The sequence below is a fragment of the Sorex araneus genome, chromosome 4 (assembly GCF_027595985.1).
Source record: "Sorex araneus isolate mSorAra2 chromosome 4, mSorAra2.pri, whole genome shotgun sequence".
Lineage (NCBI taxonomy): Eukaryota > Metazoa > Chordata > Mammalia > Eulipotyphla > Soricidae > Sorex > Sorex araneus.
In genome coordinates, this window is record NC_073305.1 from 209,530,598 (window position 1) to 209,547,572 (window position 16,975).

Sequence of the window (16,975 nt, forward strand, 5' to 3'; positions counted from 1 at the left end):
AATCTCTAAATTCTCAGGGAATGCTGTCCATTTCAAATTAATTTGAGTTAGGAGATACTTCGCAAGTAGAACACTAAATTTTCACGGTAACATCTGGTTTCCCTGCCTTCAGAGGGAAATGATGCCAGGGAATAGAAGTGATTTCCTGATCCTTTCTTTCCTCCATTTTGTGAACGGAGGGGGATTAGAGTTACCTAATTGTAACCATGGAGACTGCTCAAGCATCCCATGTACACATCTTACATCACTATTTACTATTCCAGAAATTGGACCCAATCCCAACCTCTCTCCAACCACAGAAGTCACTGAAGAGTAAGTAAGTCTCCCAGGACCCATCTTTCAATGGTATACATCTGTAGCTAAGTTCTCCTGCTAGTTAATTCTGGCACTGCCGGTTATAGAGGCGGGGGTCAGAGAGACATTTTCTTATTGACAGCCCCCCCACCCCCGCACACCAAAGCCTGCCCAGGATTGTGGTTAGGTACCGTATCCACGAACAAATGCCTGCAAGATTCGCTAACAAATCCTTAAAGCCACTTAATTCTAAAAGCAGCAGCTGACTCGCACAGTCTCAATCCATTTATTTAGAAATCCGATCAGTGATTTAACATCACGGTCCTTTTCTTGCGTAGGTATCTGATGAGGCCGAGGGTTGCGAGGATGCCTGCCAAGGTAACCACAGCAGCCACGGCGTTGAAAGCCACGTAGCCAGCCGTTCCGTGCCCTCTGGAGCCCACGGGCTCTGGAAAGGAAGCAAGACATGGAGGTCTTAAGATCATATGTAAGTTAGAAGCCAAAGTCTTACCTATTAAGACTCTCCGGAGAAAGAAGTGAAATTAAGTCTCAGAGGACTCATTCAGGAAGCAACAGGGCGGCTCATTCTTACAGTCTGAACTTGGTCACCCTCCTCCTCTCCCTGATGCATTCATGCTCCTAGTCCTACGTTGCCTTCATTTCCACTAATATTTGAGGGGGGGGAGGTGTTTTTGCGGCACATCTGGCAGTACTTAGGGCTACTTCTGCTCTGTTCTTGGGGTCTCTCCTGAAAGTTCTCAGGATAGGATAGCATGACATGGCAGGCTAGAACTTTGACCTCCCACATGCAAAACATACAGTCTGTCGAATTCTCTCTAAACTGTTATTAAAAGTCAGTGGGCTGAGAGCCTGAGTGTGATAGTACAGGGGGGAAGGGACTTGCCTTGCACACAGCTGATCTGGGTTTGTTCCAGGCATACCATATGATCCCTGAGCACTGCCAGGAGTGATTCCTGAGTGCAGACCAGGAGTAAACCCTGTGTATTGTAACACACCACCACCCCCCCCAAAAAAAAAGTCAGTGCGCTGACACCAGGGAAGGATCTTGGGAGTTTCTGCATGTTGTATAATCCATTATCCTGGCACTAACAGATCTAATTAGATATCCTGAATTTAGTGACTCTTTCGCAAACTTGGAATTTACCCAAATTCAAATTCTGAGCCTAAAATTAAGATCAGAAATGAGGATATGAAGCATTAACAGAGACACACTAAATGTCAGCTAAGCTTAACAGCAAGGCATGTGCTTTGTGACCTGTTAGTCCTACTTTTAGGAGCATCCAGAATTTCTTATATAGTAACTAAGAATAGTAAAAGCACTCCAATGCAGCATTGATGACAAGATCAGAAATAACCTAATATCCATGAAAGAGGACTAACTAAACAGCATGGATGAAATTCTATAGTTCTGTAGGAGACTAACACCCAAGAACAGTAGAGATAAGTACCAGGAGGTTGGCTCCAAGACTTGGAAGCTGGCCTCACACGCTGGAGGAAGGGGCAGCTCTGATAGAGAAGGGAACACCAAGTAAAGTGTGGTTTGAGGACCCGCACGGGATAGGAGATGCGTGCTGAAAATAGACTATAGACCAAACACGAGGGCCACTCATTGCCTCTGTTTCAAACCACAACACCCATAAGGAGAGAGAGAACAAAAGGGAATGCCCTGCCACAGAGGTGGGGTGGGGCGTGGGGGATACCTGGAACATTGGTGGAGGAGAATGGGCACTGATGGAGGGATGCAAACAAAATGTAAACACGAAAGCTCATAAGTTTGTAACTGTACCTCAAGGTGATTCAATAATAAAATTTTTTTAAATAATAAAATAAAAATAATTAAAAAGAAATTCCATAGTTCTGTTAGTGAGGAAGGTTTGTACAGGTAAAAAGTGAGAAGCATCAAGTTATAGAAAAGTAGGTAGAAAAAAAAAGTAGGTAGAATTTATGATCCTGCTTGTGTTAAAAAGGGATTCATTAGTAGTACTGTAAATCTCAGGGTTTTTTTAAAAGGATTTTTTGAAGCATATGCAGGAGATTTAACTATTCTCAGGGACAGATTTTTTCTCTATTACCAGCATATGTTCACAGAATTAAAATCTGACAAGAATTAAAATCCAAGAAGTGCTTGTGGATTAAAATTCATATTTGTGAATTAAAATGTATACCTTTGAATGAAGAGTCATCTGACAACAGGAGGATGGGTCCTGGAAGACTTGTTATCACTTTCTCTTCAGTGACCTCTGTGGTTGGAGACAGGCTGGGTTTGTGTCCAATTTCTGGAATAGTAAGTAGTGGTAGAAGATGTATACATGGGATACTTGGGCAGATCTCCATTCAGTTCCTGGTTTATGTATTTTTTTCTGTCTTTTCTTTTTGTTGTTTGTTGTTTGTTTTGGATGACACCCGGCAATGCACAGGGGTTACTCCTGGCTCATGCACAAAGGAATTACTCCTGGCAGTGCTCGGGGGACCATATGGGATGCTGGGAATTGAACTCAGGTTGGCCGAGTGCAAGGCAAACGCCCTACCCAAGGTGCTCTTGCTTCAGCCCCTTTTTTTCTGTCTTTTCAGTAGAGGTCGTATACCTCACTCCCCATGCAGAACAATCCCTTAACTACACAACAAGGCAGAGTCTGTGGAGTCATCTGTGTGCTATTTCGGGCATGCTGTTTTTTTTTTTTTTTGTCTTACTTTATGAAGCTCTTTCCTCTTTCTTTAAAGCATTACCACCATTGCTCTCAGAAAGTTGGAAGGAGAGAAGGAGGGAAATTAACTCAAAGGGTGAAGTTTGATTCTACTGAGACTCAGGAAGAGGAACTTATGTCCAGTCTTTAGAAGACCAGGCTGTAGGCTTATGTGCAAAAATCGATTAGTCCACAGAACAGGAATCTAATAACTCCAGAGTCATTGGCAAGGCAGACTGGACGAAGGTTCCTTGGGTTGAGGTGAAGAATGAGTCATTTGAAGACTTAAATTCTGAAAGGATGAGATTTGCTTTGGGCAAGTCATAGCACCAGGTATGAGAGATTTTTTTTACCTCGCTTCTTCCTGTCTGGCACATTGCAAGTCACAGAACAGAGTGGGGAGTCAGGAGAAAGTTGATTGCAGATTAGGGAGCTGCAGTGGAAGTAGACCTGGAGACAGGAAGAGTTAAGTGGAAGCATTGCACTCAATGCACTATTACTTAACCCAGCCCATTGGACTTGTTAATCGCTTACCAGGTTAGAGAACACTTGGGCTTGTGACACAAAGGCAAAGGTCTTCACATCAAACCTCTGATAGTGATTAGGGTAGGTCACAGATGAGCCAACTGAATGGAAGGTGGTTTTGTGGCTGTCCAGGTTATAGTCACATCTAGGAGGAAGACACCAGGAAGGGACATGAACCCACTCACTAATGTTTGTTTTAGTTTAGTCATTTGTAAACACCTTCAATACTACTGTTCTACCTGTTTACCTATCTATCTTTATCTACCTTTAACTTAAGGTACCTTTTTGACTTAGCCTATCCAATAATTACTCATGAACTTGGACGTGCTCATTATATTTTTGTTCTGCATGCATGCTTAAACAGTATTTAACAATAATTAACCATAAATTAACTATAACCATACAAAAAGATATTAAATACAGTAAATAAGACAGACAGTAAATAAATACAGCAAGTACACTTTACTGTAACTATAGCTAGCAGTTATTGTTCATAGTTAACATAAGTACTTATTTAACGCAAATATTAATATGTTTGACCACAAAACTCAGGAGCCACAAGCTTATGTGTAGTTTTTCAAAATGACAGTGGCTTGAGTTGTACTGAATTATATCCACGGAAGTTAGTACATTAGTGGGAATAAAAGTAGCAAACTCATTTTAAGTTTTGCATGCTGGTATGGAGTGATAGCTATAGAAATGTATGTGATAGTATGTTGGGAAGAAAACACTAAAAAAAAGTTAGAATGGGCAATGAGGTGGTCAGGGTAAGTTTCATGGGCAAAGGACATGATAAAAGCTTTAATGGTGTCAAGAAATGAGCGATGTGGCCAGTGCATTCACATGATCCTGGGGCAGGCATATATGTGGAGGTCAGAAGATTAGGAGAGGGGCTGGAGCAACAGCACAGTGGGTAGGGCATTTGCCTTACACGCAGCTGACCCGGGTTCGATTTCCAGCATTCCATATGGTCCCCCGAGCACCGCCAGCAGTAATTTCTAAGTGCATGAACCAGGAATAACCCCTCTGCATCGCTGGGTATGACCCCCCTCCCCCCCCCCAAAAAAAAAAAGAAAAAAGAAAAGATTAGGAGATTACAACAGCTTCAAAAGAGATAAGGTACCCGGTGCAGACTCCTGCAGATACGTTGCTGGAAGAATTAAGAGAACAAATGTCAATGCACATGTGTTGTAGTCAGTCTCAGCATTACGGAATTCAGGTCTGGAGTCAGATGGACAGTAAAATCCACTCACTTATTACTTTGGGCTAGATATGTAAGCAGCAGGCGTGGTTGACTTTCAGTAATAAGGTGTCCAGAACCTCCCTCACAGAGGCATGAGATTCAAGTAGCAAATGAGCATATAGCATCAAGCCCAGCACACAATAGGTGTTCAGTAACTGGATAGGATCAGGGGAGCAACCCATGTTCTCTCCAAATAAATGTGTTAAAGCCCAAATCTCTTGGAAAGATCCACTCCCCTCCCATGTTTTTTAGTTTTATTTTATTTTATTTTTTGTTTGTTGGGTCACACCCAGCAATGCACAGGGGTTACTCCTGGCTCTGCACTCAGGAATTACCCCTGCGGTGCTCAGGAAACCATGTGGGATGCTGGGAACCAAACCTGGGTCAGCTGCGTGCAAGGCAAACGCCCTACCTGCTGTGCTATCGCTCCAGCCCCAACCTCCCACATTTTTTTTTGATACAAAGTTAATGGAAAAACATGAGTCATCTAATTAAAGACTGGTATATAAGAAACACAAATTTAAAAAAAAAAACACAAGTTTGATCTAAAGCTCTCCGAAAGTTCAGGATTATTTCTCTTCCCCCAGAAATTTATGATGGATTAAATTAACCAGGCGACGGGGGATGTGTGGAGATTACCTACCCATTCACGACAATATTCCACTGCGGGAGAGAGGCCGGGTCTGAGGTGGGTGTCGCCCAGCAGTCATCTAAGACCAACTTGATGTTGGGATCAGTCCGATTTAAGATTTTCACTTCCAGGTAGATTGGTTGGCGGAGGTATTTCACCACAGGGTACTCCTTGTCCCCATAAGGTTGACGGTACGAGTCATCTGAAATGGAATGGAAGTTTCTTCCGTGCTTTAAGCGTTGCTGCTACACCCACAGCACCAAGAAGCTCATTTTTTTGGCTTTTTGGGTCACACCTGGCGATGCACAGGGGTTACTCCTGGCTCTGAACTCAGGAATCACTCCTGGCGGTGCTCAGGGGACCCTATGGGATGCTGGGAATTGAACCCGAGTCGACCGCGTGCAAGGCAAACGCCCTACCCGCTGTGCTATTGCTCCAGCCCCCGAAGGTCCTTTGAGCATTGGAAATCTCACTTTAGGAGAGAGTTCCTAAAATATTTCGTTTTCATTGGTTCTAAGGTCTCACCTGGATAGGTTTGCTCTCACCTGGGTAGGTTTGCAAGATCAAGGCAAGTGGACCTGGTTTCGAAGAAGCCAGTGGAGGAGGAAGACTTCCGATATTGGTCTTTATTAGCATGGTATCCCTGACGTAATAACACCTTACTGTCATTCTGGGGAGTTGAAAGGGTGGTATAGAGAATTTTAGGTTAGAAGGCTGAAGAATTTGATCTAGAAATTAAATGTCAAGAAGTCATTGATTTATACCTGAATTCACTGTCTCTGGAAATTGTGCTTGGAGGAACATCTGTCCAGAGAGCGTGTATTTCATTTTCATAGAGGACTTTGTCATCTTGGAACTTAAGACATATTAGAGAATATGGTTAACCAGTTACTTCCAAAGATAAAGTCTAACCTCTTGTCTGATAGCAACATACCTTGTAGGTTGTTCCACATCCATTCAGGGGTATGTGAAACTGTACCAGTCCCTGAACTGGAGTCTTGAAAGCAGGCTGGCAGGAGGAGTCTCCCACTCTGAGGGTACTCAAGTTGAGAGCTGGTCTCGTTTGATAGCTATAAACCTCAACGTTTATGAACCCATCTTGCGTACACAGCTCACCTGTAACTAGATAAGTTCAAAGTAGTGAGTCTACCACATGAAATTTGTCATTCGCCTGCCATGAAGTGTGATGAGGAATAACTTTAGATTTTCAATGGGAGGCATCAAAAATTGAGTAATCACCTTGATTACCAAGTTTTATTTACAACAGGGACAGGAGAAGGAAGAGGGAGAGGATGAAAGGGAAAGTACGAGGTGTGGTAAGATACAGGAAAAACCTTGATCAGGGGCTAAAGTGAGTTATAGGTCAGTGCCTCCTGATTGAAAATGGAGTGCCTTGTGTCCTCAAATCCTGAGAGACTGGGGGAAGGGGAGTGAAGGCAGGATTTTATTTTTAAATATTTTTGCTTGACCAAAGTAATATGGATTAGAGGACAGAGACACCTAAATACCCAGAACAGGGCCAGAAAAATAGAATAGCAGGCAGGGAGCCTGCCTTGCATGCAGCCGATTTGGGTTCAATCCCCAGCATCCCATGTAGTTCCAGAGCACCACCAGAAGTGATCCTTGAGTACAACCCTGAGAGTCAAGAGTAAGCCAGGCATAGCTGTGTATAACCTTCCCTCCAACACAAATACCCAGTACTGGGTACTTTGGGGGTCGTGGGGTACAGTAACTTTGTACTGTCATAAACTTTCACACAATTCTAATCATGTTATCTAAACTATACAAAATATTAAAGCCATATTCCTTTTGACGACATTGCTAGAATTTGCAGAAAGTTTAAATTTATATAATTCTAATTAGAAATGAATAAATTTTTTCTTTTGGGGGGTGAGGGTGGGGAGGGTGGGCCTCCCAAGCAGTGCCCAGAAGATTAAGAAGCCTCACCAGTGACTAGTCAACTGGGCTATAGATTCAGCATAAGAGCCCAGGAGTGGGATACTGCTTGGGCCCTGTGATGCTGAAGACAGTGGGGCCACAACCAACAGGGCTTGGGTACCACATGGTACCAGGAATCAAACCCAGGTTAGGTACATGTTAAGCATATACCCTAACTGCTATATTATCCCTGGTCCCAGCAAACACATGCACACACCCATGCGTGTTTGGTGCTCAGGGTTTACGCTTGTCTCTGTGCTCATAAATCACTTCTGGCGGCCCCCAGGGACCATATAGGGTGCCAGGGATTGAATCCAGGTCAGCCACATGCACTATACAAGCACCATACTCACCGTATTATCTCTGACCCAGCTGACTGATATTTTATGTTAGAGACCAGAGCTACCATGAAACAGTGAGAGAAGCTAGAATGACATTTCTGCCTTTTGGGTCACGCTCAGCGATGCACAGGGGTTACTCCTGGCTCTGCACTCAGGAATTACTCCTGGCGGTGCTTGGGGGCCCATATGGGATGGTGGGAATCAAACCCAGGTTGGCTGTGTGCAAGGCAAATGCCCCACCGGCTGTGCTATCGATCCAGCCTCTAGAATGACTTTTCTGGTTTGGCCAGTCTTTAGTTTTGGAGTTTGAACTCCCACATGCTCAAGAGCAAAGGGAGAAATAAAGAATACAGAACCAACAACAAATCAGAAACTTACCTATAGAAATTGGTGACTCACAAAGACACTCAGGATAAATCACCATGGATACTGTCTTCCGTTGGAATGAAAAGTTCAGTTTGAGTATAGATAAGTAAAACTGGTAGGAAAGGCATTTTTCAGAAAACTGAAACGAAAATAATGTAAATTAGCAGTCTCAGCCTGTTCGGGTTCAAAGCACGCATAGGGAGGCAAAAAGGAAATACACTGGCTACCTGCAGGGCACCCCTCAGATTGGGTTTCCCTTTAAAACAGACAGACACACTGGCCTGTCTCCAGATCAGTTATTTTCCAGAGGCAGGAAAAGATTTTGCTTTAAATGCATACCCTAAAGTGTTGCATGCTTTTTGTACCAGGCACGAAAGCTTAAATTAAACAAATTTGATTCCTAAGAGCCTAGTCTCCTGGCAAGACAAGTCTGAATAAAAAGGATTATATAAAATTTGCAATGTATCTTTTATTTTTTTGCAGAACACACACACCCTAAGATTATTTATTCCCTGCCAATTATATCAGTTAAAACTGAGTTGGACCTTTTGAGACTCTTATTTGAATCAAGCTTCCTGTTCATCAGTAAAAACTTAAATGAGTGAGCTGAGAAAAAAATTATGTGGCAAAGATGACAGTTTGGGGTTTGAGAGCAGATTTTAGTGACTTGGAAATCAGTACAAAGTGATCCTGTAAAGCTTGCAACTTCCAGAATGCTCAGTAGAGAATGGGACATACCTTCATTCTGAGAAGAGTTTTGCTGAAATGTAACCGTAAGCCATTATTTTCTTCGATACCGATCCCGTGGTTGTGCAACTGACTCACAGAAATGTTGTTCTTGTTGAATTGCAAAGACTTTAATTTGCCAGGAAACTCTGGTATGGCAAGAGTCATGTGTGTAGCATTACAGGTCACAAGATCTAGAAGGAATAAACAGATCACCCAGGATTGACCTTGAAGCTCCTAGAACAGCGTCTCCCATGATTATCATGCTAAGTGCAATGAGTCAGGAAGACACGGACAGACAAAATGGCTGCACTCATTTGTGGAATATAAAATAACACAATGAGATGGACACCCAAGGACAGTAGAGACAAGGGCCAGGAATACTGCTCCATGGTTGGCAGCCTGCCTCATGAGCTGGGGAAGAAGGCAGCTGGAATAAAGAAGGGATCACCAAGTCAATGATGGTTGGAGGGATAGTTCTGGATGAGAGATGTGTGCTGAAAGTAGATAAAGAACCAAACATGATAGCCTCAGTATCTGTATTGCAAACCATAATGCCCAAAAGTAGAGTATGGGGGAAATGATCTGCCATAGAGGCAGGGGGAGGGCTGGAAAGGGGAGGGGAAAGTGGGACATTGGGGGTGGGGAATGTGCACTGGTGGAGGGATGGGTGTTCCATCATTGTATGACTGAAACTCGATTATGAAAGTTTTGTAACTGTATCTCAGTGATTAAAAAAAGAACACTGTCTCCCACAACTGAAATTGTCACTAAGATAGGACCTTACCTGTTACGCACATCATTTGTGATGAGAAGGTCATCTTCTGCCCTGGATTTACAAAAACAAGCTGCAGGGGCAGTGTGTAGAGATGACTGTGGCCTTGCTATGTGTAGTAAGGTGGGGAAGAGAAATTTCATGACATTGGTTTACTTGAATTTCTAATCAACACTAGAAGAGTCAGTACAAGGATACACTCAAGCATTGGGTTCTTTTGCTTTTTTTTGGGGGGGGGTCACACCCAGTGATGCACAGGGATTATTCCTGGCTCTGCACTCAGGAATTACCCCTGGCGGTGCTCAGGGGACCATATGGGATGCTGGGAATTGAATCCAGGTCGGTCGCGTGCAAGGCAAACGCCCTACCTGCTGAGCTATTGCTCCAGCCCCAACATTGGGTATCTTTTGATCTAAAAAGAATTTAGAATTTTGTGTCAAGATTGCACTTTGGCAATCAGCTGCTTAGGAAAACTCTACAGATCTGACTAGTTCAATATTCGCAGCTGTTAATAACTAATCACTTATAGGGAGATCTGAACAAAGCTTCTCTTATTTTGTGACTATCTTAATGTTATCACTATTCAGAAAGAACATTTCATATTCTGGTCTATTTATGCAACAGCGATGTTCCTAAGTGGCTGATACTTGAACACTTAAACCAAGTCCTGGAATCATAGTGCTTCATTAACTCATTTACTCCCGCCGTCTTGCTGGTTAGCAACCCAAACGCCAGTCCTTTCTGTAAGACAGTAGAACGGCAGTGACAAACAGAATGCCTTAATAAAACTTATATAGGGAGTTATGGGTCTGTGGGGAAGAGAATAGGTGGAAGGGCCATTACTGGTTTTAAATTCTTTAGTACTTGTGCAACGATGGGCAAACAGACATGGATATTCCTGTTGAATGAGATTTAGTTTCAAATTATTTTGAAGACATAGTTGAAATCATGCTGGAATTTAGAATATTGATTTTCATGTATCAGGGAAATGCAAATCAAAATGCAAATCACCTCACAGTGATATTAGCATCTACCAAAAAGAGCAGAAACTAGGGATGGTTGAGCGGTGAGGGTAAAAGAAACTCATTCATTGTTGGTGGAAATGCCACCTAGCATAGCTTCATGGAAAGCAGATAGAGACTTCTTAAACACTTAAGAATTGAGCATCTCTATGACCCAGCGATTCAATTTCTTAGTTATTTGAATAGTGCCCTCCCAATATTTTGAAATTGTATTTGCATGTCTTTGCTCATTCAGGGGGAGGGGTTCGGGCCACACCTATGGGTGCTTGGGCTACTTCTGACTCAGTTTCAGGAGAACTCATGGACTGTTTGGGATCATTGAATGGTGGGTTGTGGTTTGCAGGTGGGGGGACGCACCTGCAAGGCAAGTGCCTTAACCCCTATCTCTCCAGCCTTCTGCACGCATGTGCTAATCCTAATAGCCAAGACCAGGTAATAAGCCAAGTGCCCAAGAACAGATGAGTGGATGGAGAAACTGGTCCACATGCACAATGGAATGCTGCTCAGCAATAAAAAATGAAATTCTGCAATTCACAGTTATATTGATGACATTAGACTATTCATGCTGAGTGAAGTCAGAGGGAAAATTGCACACTGGTTTCTCTTGCGTGGAATATAAAGAAACAAAGAATTTTAAGTGGCCAGTGGTTAATCCCTGAGCGCAGGCCACAGAACCTAGTTTGCCTCTAGACTGGGTGGATGAGGGGTGCTGGTGGGGGTAGGGAATGGATGTGGAGGCATTGATGCAGGGGTGCTGGCACTCTGCTGGAACCTTACATACCTGGAGCACTTCTCTTAACAGTATCGTAAGTCCTGTGCCCAAATAAAAACTGAAAGAAAAACAAATTATCTGAGCCTGGTGTCTCTCACGGTATCAAACCTACCATGCTGTGGATCACTCCAGTGGCATTGAATGGCACATAGATTGTTATCCTTTTGCTTTCAACCAGGAGTTTATATCCTTCTTTTGTAGCCTCGTGTAAGTCCAGGCTTTGGGTTCCTGCTTCATCAACCACAATGCTCCATCCCGTCTCCTCAGACTCTTCCTAAAAATCAAAAAGTTTTATCTCAAGGAATACTGCTCATCTTCAGAACAAGACTATTGTTGAATAGTCTTGATTTTATAAGGATTAAAATCATGCCAACTTCTAAGTCAGAATTAAAGGTTGTGGAGATCAATAACTTGAAAAATTACTTTCATACCAAGTGTTCATCAGCCAGTTGAGGATAAGTTTCAAAGGAGAACTGTAAGGGAGGAAAAAAAAACATGTGAGACTTTGGAGGAGAAAGTGTCTAAAACTAAACTCCCTGGCAGCATGTGTAGAACACCCAGGGATGCTCTACATGGCATGGCAGAACTGCCATGGCAGTCTTACCCTAAGGGCCTAGTGTGGAATGGAGCAGGATAATCACAGGATCAGCCATGAATTCTACTTCTGATTCCAATGGCAATTGGAAGATCTAAGTTCCCTTCTGGCTGTTAAGTTGAGATGTTCTTAAATGCATAAGAATGTTCACTCAGTCTGTAGAAAGTTATGGATGGCTACAAGTTTCAACACTGTTATAAAAGGATGATTTTTGTTGTCCACTATTAATCAGGCATGTTAGATTATAAAACATTATATGACTGGTCTCATTTACTCTAAAGGCCCTCGCATCTGGCAGAGGGCCAGGCACATAATAGGCATTTAGATTGTCAAATGATTAACGTGGCTGCAGCTATCAAATATTTTCCATTGTCATGTATTAATATACTGACACTGTATAGGTTGTTAGAATTCTTAGTCACCCAATAAGTTATGTGTATTGTCCCTAAACTTCAGACTTACAAAGTTCCCACATGGTTAAGAATTCAGTTGAAAGCCACGCAGCAAATTAGTGAATACTGGATTGAAATTCCTAAGGCCTCTTGTGGTCTACATTTCCCCTGCCCTAGTCCTAGGAAAATCAATTAGCCAGTTCTACTCACAGACATAAAATCCTTCATGCAGATTGTAGATCCTAAGAGCTTAATGCCTTCAGAAGGAATGTCAGGACAACTGATGTGTGTAGAGATCTTTTCTTTGGAAGTATTTATGAAAACGGTCATCATGTACAGGTTAGACTGTGAAAAAGGCATAATTAGTACAGTAAAATGTACTTTAGAGGGAAAGGGAATTCCTGAATCTCGTGAGATGCCATAGAGAGAGTACAGTGGGTAGGGCTCTTGACTGGCACAAAGCCAACCCAGGTTTGATCCCTGGCATCACAATATGGTCCTTCAAGAGCCGACAGGAATGATCCTTGAGTGCAGATCCAAAAGCAGCACTGCTGGGTGTTGCCAAAAAGCAAAAAAGCAAAAACCAAACAAAAAACAACAACAAACTAGTGTTTTCTGACTTAAGTCCCTTGAGTTACAAATCCCTTGAATTAACCAATACCATGGGTTCTGGAAAGGTACTCTGCCTCTCAGGAGATAACACCAACCATTCAACTACCCCCAGACTCATGTATTAATAGGAAATTAATTTGATACTCAGTTCCTTTGAGTATCAAGGGTTGGGGTTCAACTTTTGCTCTTTTTCTTATGTCTTCCCTGTTTTAAATACCATGTTCCTAGTTGGGTTGGCATCTCTAAGTCATTCAAGTGCTTCTTGAGCACATCTATTAGCAGTTATTGTGCTGAGTGGAGGGCAGAGTCACCGCCTTCATTTAGAGTTCGGTTCCAATTTTATTCTACTCAGTAAAGGTCATTTTTTACTTTGTAGGCCACATTAACTGACAAGATCTTACAAAGTTATTCTTAGCTCAAGGACCCCACAGCATACACCATAGACGATACCCATGTGCTTGGTTTATAGATTCTGATCTAGAGGTAAGCAATTTTTTGTTTGGGGGCCACACTGGTGATGCTCAGGGCTTACTTCTGACTCTGCTTGGGGATTGATTCCTGGCAGGCTTGGAAGACCATATGGGGCCCTGGGGTTCGAGCCTGGCTAGGTTGGCGGTTTGCAAGGGCAAGCACCCTCTTTGCTGTTCAGGCCCTGGAGATCTGAAATTCTAAGCCCCTTCAATATTAGGGAGGCTTGTTTCAGGATGTCAACATTACTAGATTTCTTCACAAAGGGCATAAGCTTATTAATAGGGCAATCAGAGAAACCTCTGTAGATCAAGATGTCCAAGCTTTGAGTATTGACAAAGTTTAAACTAAGCTCCTTGCTTCCGAATCAGATGAAGCACCCTGTGAGCATGCAGTTTTCCACTAAATGATACACATTTGTACTGTCCAAGTTTCCCAAGTGATTCGTTGCACATTGCAGCTTGAGGAATTTCTGCTTAGCCAGGTTGCGGCCTGATTGGGCACTCCTGTTGCTTGGCAATAAACAGCCCCATTTCTCTGCTGCTCTTGCTACCCAACACTGGTCCTCACAGCAGAGAACTTCTCTATTGTTAGCACCAAAAAAATCCCACCCCCATCCTCCATTTTACATGAAAGATACAGATAAAAATAACCTGTGTTTGAGCAGGGGGGGAGGGGAGAGGGGAGGTCTAGGTGCCGTACTAAATTTATCTGACTATCTCATCGGATTAAAAATACCTTGAGAGAATAATGATTCCTTTTTTCCTAAAGGATAAACAGAAGCAAGGAAAGGTGAGCTTGCCCAAGGTCATGTGGCAGAACCAGGACTCAAGCCCAGTGCTTCCACGCCAACTCTTCTATGCCAGCCTCAGGTCTAAGATTCACATCTAGATTAATATTTCAGGTGTAATAACTTCGTAGGGGTGACACATTGTACAATGTAGATTATGAAGCAGCATCCTAGGCTTGGAGCTGCAAGATGCCAATAGCAATCTCCAAGATGCCAATAGTAAAAACAAAACCTAACTAGGTACCACCGCTCTATTTCAACGCCTATCACCTTAACCAGGATACTGTTACTAGTAACTTCTCAAATGACTTCTCAAGAGACTACTTACCACTTTCCTGGCACAGGTCTGAAATGGGGCCACCAACATGGTTTTATCAGGAGTCAAGATGTAATCGCAATCCAACCATTCAGCACCAACACCTACATACAGAAGCCAGAGCAGTTTAGATAGGGTGGTGGCCAAGAAGCACATTTCAGTCACTGTCACTGTCATCCCGTTGCTCATCGATTCATTTGAGCGGGCACCAGTAATGTCTCTTATTGTGAGTCTTGTTACTGTTTTTGGTATATCCAATACGCCACAGGTAGCTTGCCAGGCTCTGCTGTGCGGGCGCGATGCTCTCAGTAGCTTGGTGGGCTCTCCGAGAGGGGCGGAGGAATCGAACATGGGTCGGCCACGTGAAAGGTGAATGCCGTACTGCTGTGCTATCACTCCAGCCTGCACATTTCAGTATCAGCCAAAAACATAACCGACTTCCAATCTGTTTTGATGGCATTTCAATTTCTACTACCTTGGTAACCTAATCAGAACGTTGAGAGTGGCTAGAATTTGAAGCTAAAGACCTTCCAGGGAATTCTCAAGCTATCTCCAAGAACAGACAAGGTCTTCCACTCTTGGAGGTGTCATGCAAACCAGACTTTTCTATCATTGGGGGACTTGTATGGCTGTTCTCCAGAGTCTCCGTACTGTGCTCACCAATAAAATGGGGCTGGCTTCGAGCCAAAGACTCTCTGCTAAGACCAAGACGAGGCAGAACAATTACCTACCGAACATAATCACATCCTGTGTCTCAGGGTCTACAGGGCGTGTGAACACCAGCAATACTCCATCATCCATGCAACTGAAGGTCTCTGAAGAGCAAAGGAAGCAGGTGAGACCCGAGTTATAGGAAAACATGATTTCTACCTAAGTCTATGGAGGTACCTCTCCTCCCCAACAAGTATTAAGGAAGATACCAAGTGGAAGGGTTTGTTTCCTTCTGTCAGGGAGTATACAACTTGTTAGACAGCTATTGTCTAAGATAAAAATAATTGTAAGGAAGATATTTGAGTGCTATTTTTCTTGTTTTGTTTTTGTTTTGCTTTTTGGGTCACACCCAGCAATGCTCAGGGGTTCCTCCTGGCTCTGCACTCAGGAATTACTCCTGGAGGTGCTTGGGGGCCACATGGGATGTGCCGGGGATCGAACCCAGGTCGGCCACATGCAAGGCAAACACCCTACCTGCTGTACTCTGGCCCCTCACTTAACTGCTTGGAGCTTTCTGAAACTCTCCCTAGATAAACTTGGGTTTTATTAACACACATACAGGGAACCAGGCTGGAATTCTGGCAGTGAAGCTGATGGAGGTAGGGATGGTATGTCTAAAGAACAGAGACCAGATAGCACAGGGATTAGGGGCTTGCCTTAAACACAGCTGACCCAGATTGCTTCCATTTACCAATTTACCACAAATGGTCCCCTGAGCACAGAGCCGGGAGTAAGCTCGAAACATGGCCAGGTGTGGTTCCCAAACCCTAGATAAATAAAACTGAAAAGTGAGGTGTTTGTTTTCTTATTTGAGGGTGGGGACACTCCTTGTTTTGCTCAGGGGCTACACTTGGTAAATGAAAATGTCAAGGAGAGGAACAACTTGTTCAAGAGGAACAACTCTAGTTTTGTCTGTTGTACTGATTCTCTTTCCTTTTTGGGTCACACTCAGCAATGCACAGGAGTTACTCCTGGCTCATGCACTCAAGAATTACTCCTGGCGGTGCTGGGGGACCATATGAGATGCTGGGAATCGAATCCGGGCCGGCCAAGTGCAAGGCAAACACCCTACCTGCTGTGCTATCGCTCCAGCCCCTGTACTGATTCTTAAGCTTGAGTTGGTGTTTGAAAATAGCTCCTCATAGAGAAGAGGGCTTGAGGTTGAGGTAAAAAGTTAAGGGGTGCCTTAAGCAGTGAAGAAAGGGAAATAACTGTGCGGGTACTTTTGTAAACTTATTTATAGAGTACGCCATAGGTAAGCAATGGCAATGTGTAGTGATTTGATCAATGGAAGAAAAGGGGCAAGAAGAGATCGTTCGACTCATATTTGTGTTTTCTGATTAACTAGGTATCATGGCTGCAAGCTGTTTTCTCTAAAAGGCATAATCCTTCCCTCCCCCCTCTCCCCCAAAAAAGCATACTTAAGTCAGAATTATTCGAAGCTCTCACTGAAGTAACAAGGATGAAGAGGAGAGAAAGTGACCTGTGGGTTTATGGAAAGAGATAAGAAAGTGTTTAAAAAAGAAAAAAGCACAAACTTAATCTCTCACGACCATTGCATCTCCTACATCAGGCCCCAGAATTACTCACCTCCAAATTGCTCTGAATGAGCTGGGGCACCCCCGCAAATCTCTCTGTCCATATGCCATGGCCAAAAGTATCAGCAAACCAGCCAGCCTGGGGGCATGCTGTTCCGTGTTTTTATAACAGGAAGCAGGCCCTAACTTTGCACTGTGGATTAAAGACACCTGCG

The 16,975-nt window shown here is 43.4% G+C and overlaps 1 protein-coding gene across 1 annotated transcript in view; it reads right to left on the reverse strand.

Annotated features, from left to right (window-relative positions):
- Positions 1-596: 596 nt before the first annotated feature.
- The window catches only part of ZP2 (zona pellucida glycoprotein 2), a 35,175-nt gene continuing 18,796 nt past the window's right edge, over positions 597-16,975 (reverse strand). Inside the window, exons 3-18 of the mRNA XM_055136794.1 lie at positions 15,243-15,326; positions 14,524-14,615; positions 12,536-12,670; positions 11,770-11,811; positions 11,451-11,612; positions 9,557-9,653; positions 8,782-8,963; positions 8,056-8,182; positions 6,333-6,520; positions 6,163-6,254; positions 5,944-6,068; positions 5,411-5,600; positions 3,534-3,669; positions 3,353-3,449; positions 2,481-2,591; positions 597-742 (exon numbers count right to left, since the gene is read on the reverse strand). Coding sequence (XP_054992769.1) covers positions 597-742; positions 2,481-2,591; positions 3,353-3,449; positions 3,534-3,669; positions 5,411-5,600; positions 5,944-6,068; positions 6,163-6,254; positions 6,333-6,520; positions 8,056-8,182; positions 8,782-8,963; positions 9,557-9,653; positions 11,451-11,612; positions 11,770-11,811; positions 12,536-12,670; positions 14,524-14,615; positions 15,243-15,326 — 2,006 coding nt within the window. The remainder of the gene's footprint in view (positions 743-2,480; positions 2,592-3,352; positions 3,450-3,533; positions 3,670-5,410; positions 5,601-5,943; positions 6,069-6,162; positions 6,255-6,332; positions 6,521-8,055; positions 8,183-8,781; positions 8,964-9,556; positions 9,654-11,450; positions 11,613-11,769; positions 11,812-12,535; positions 12,671-14,523; positions 14,616-15,242; positions 15,327-16,975) is intronic.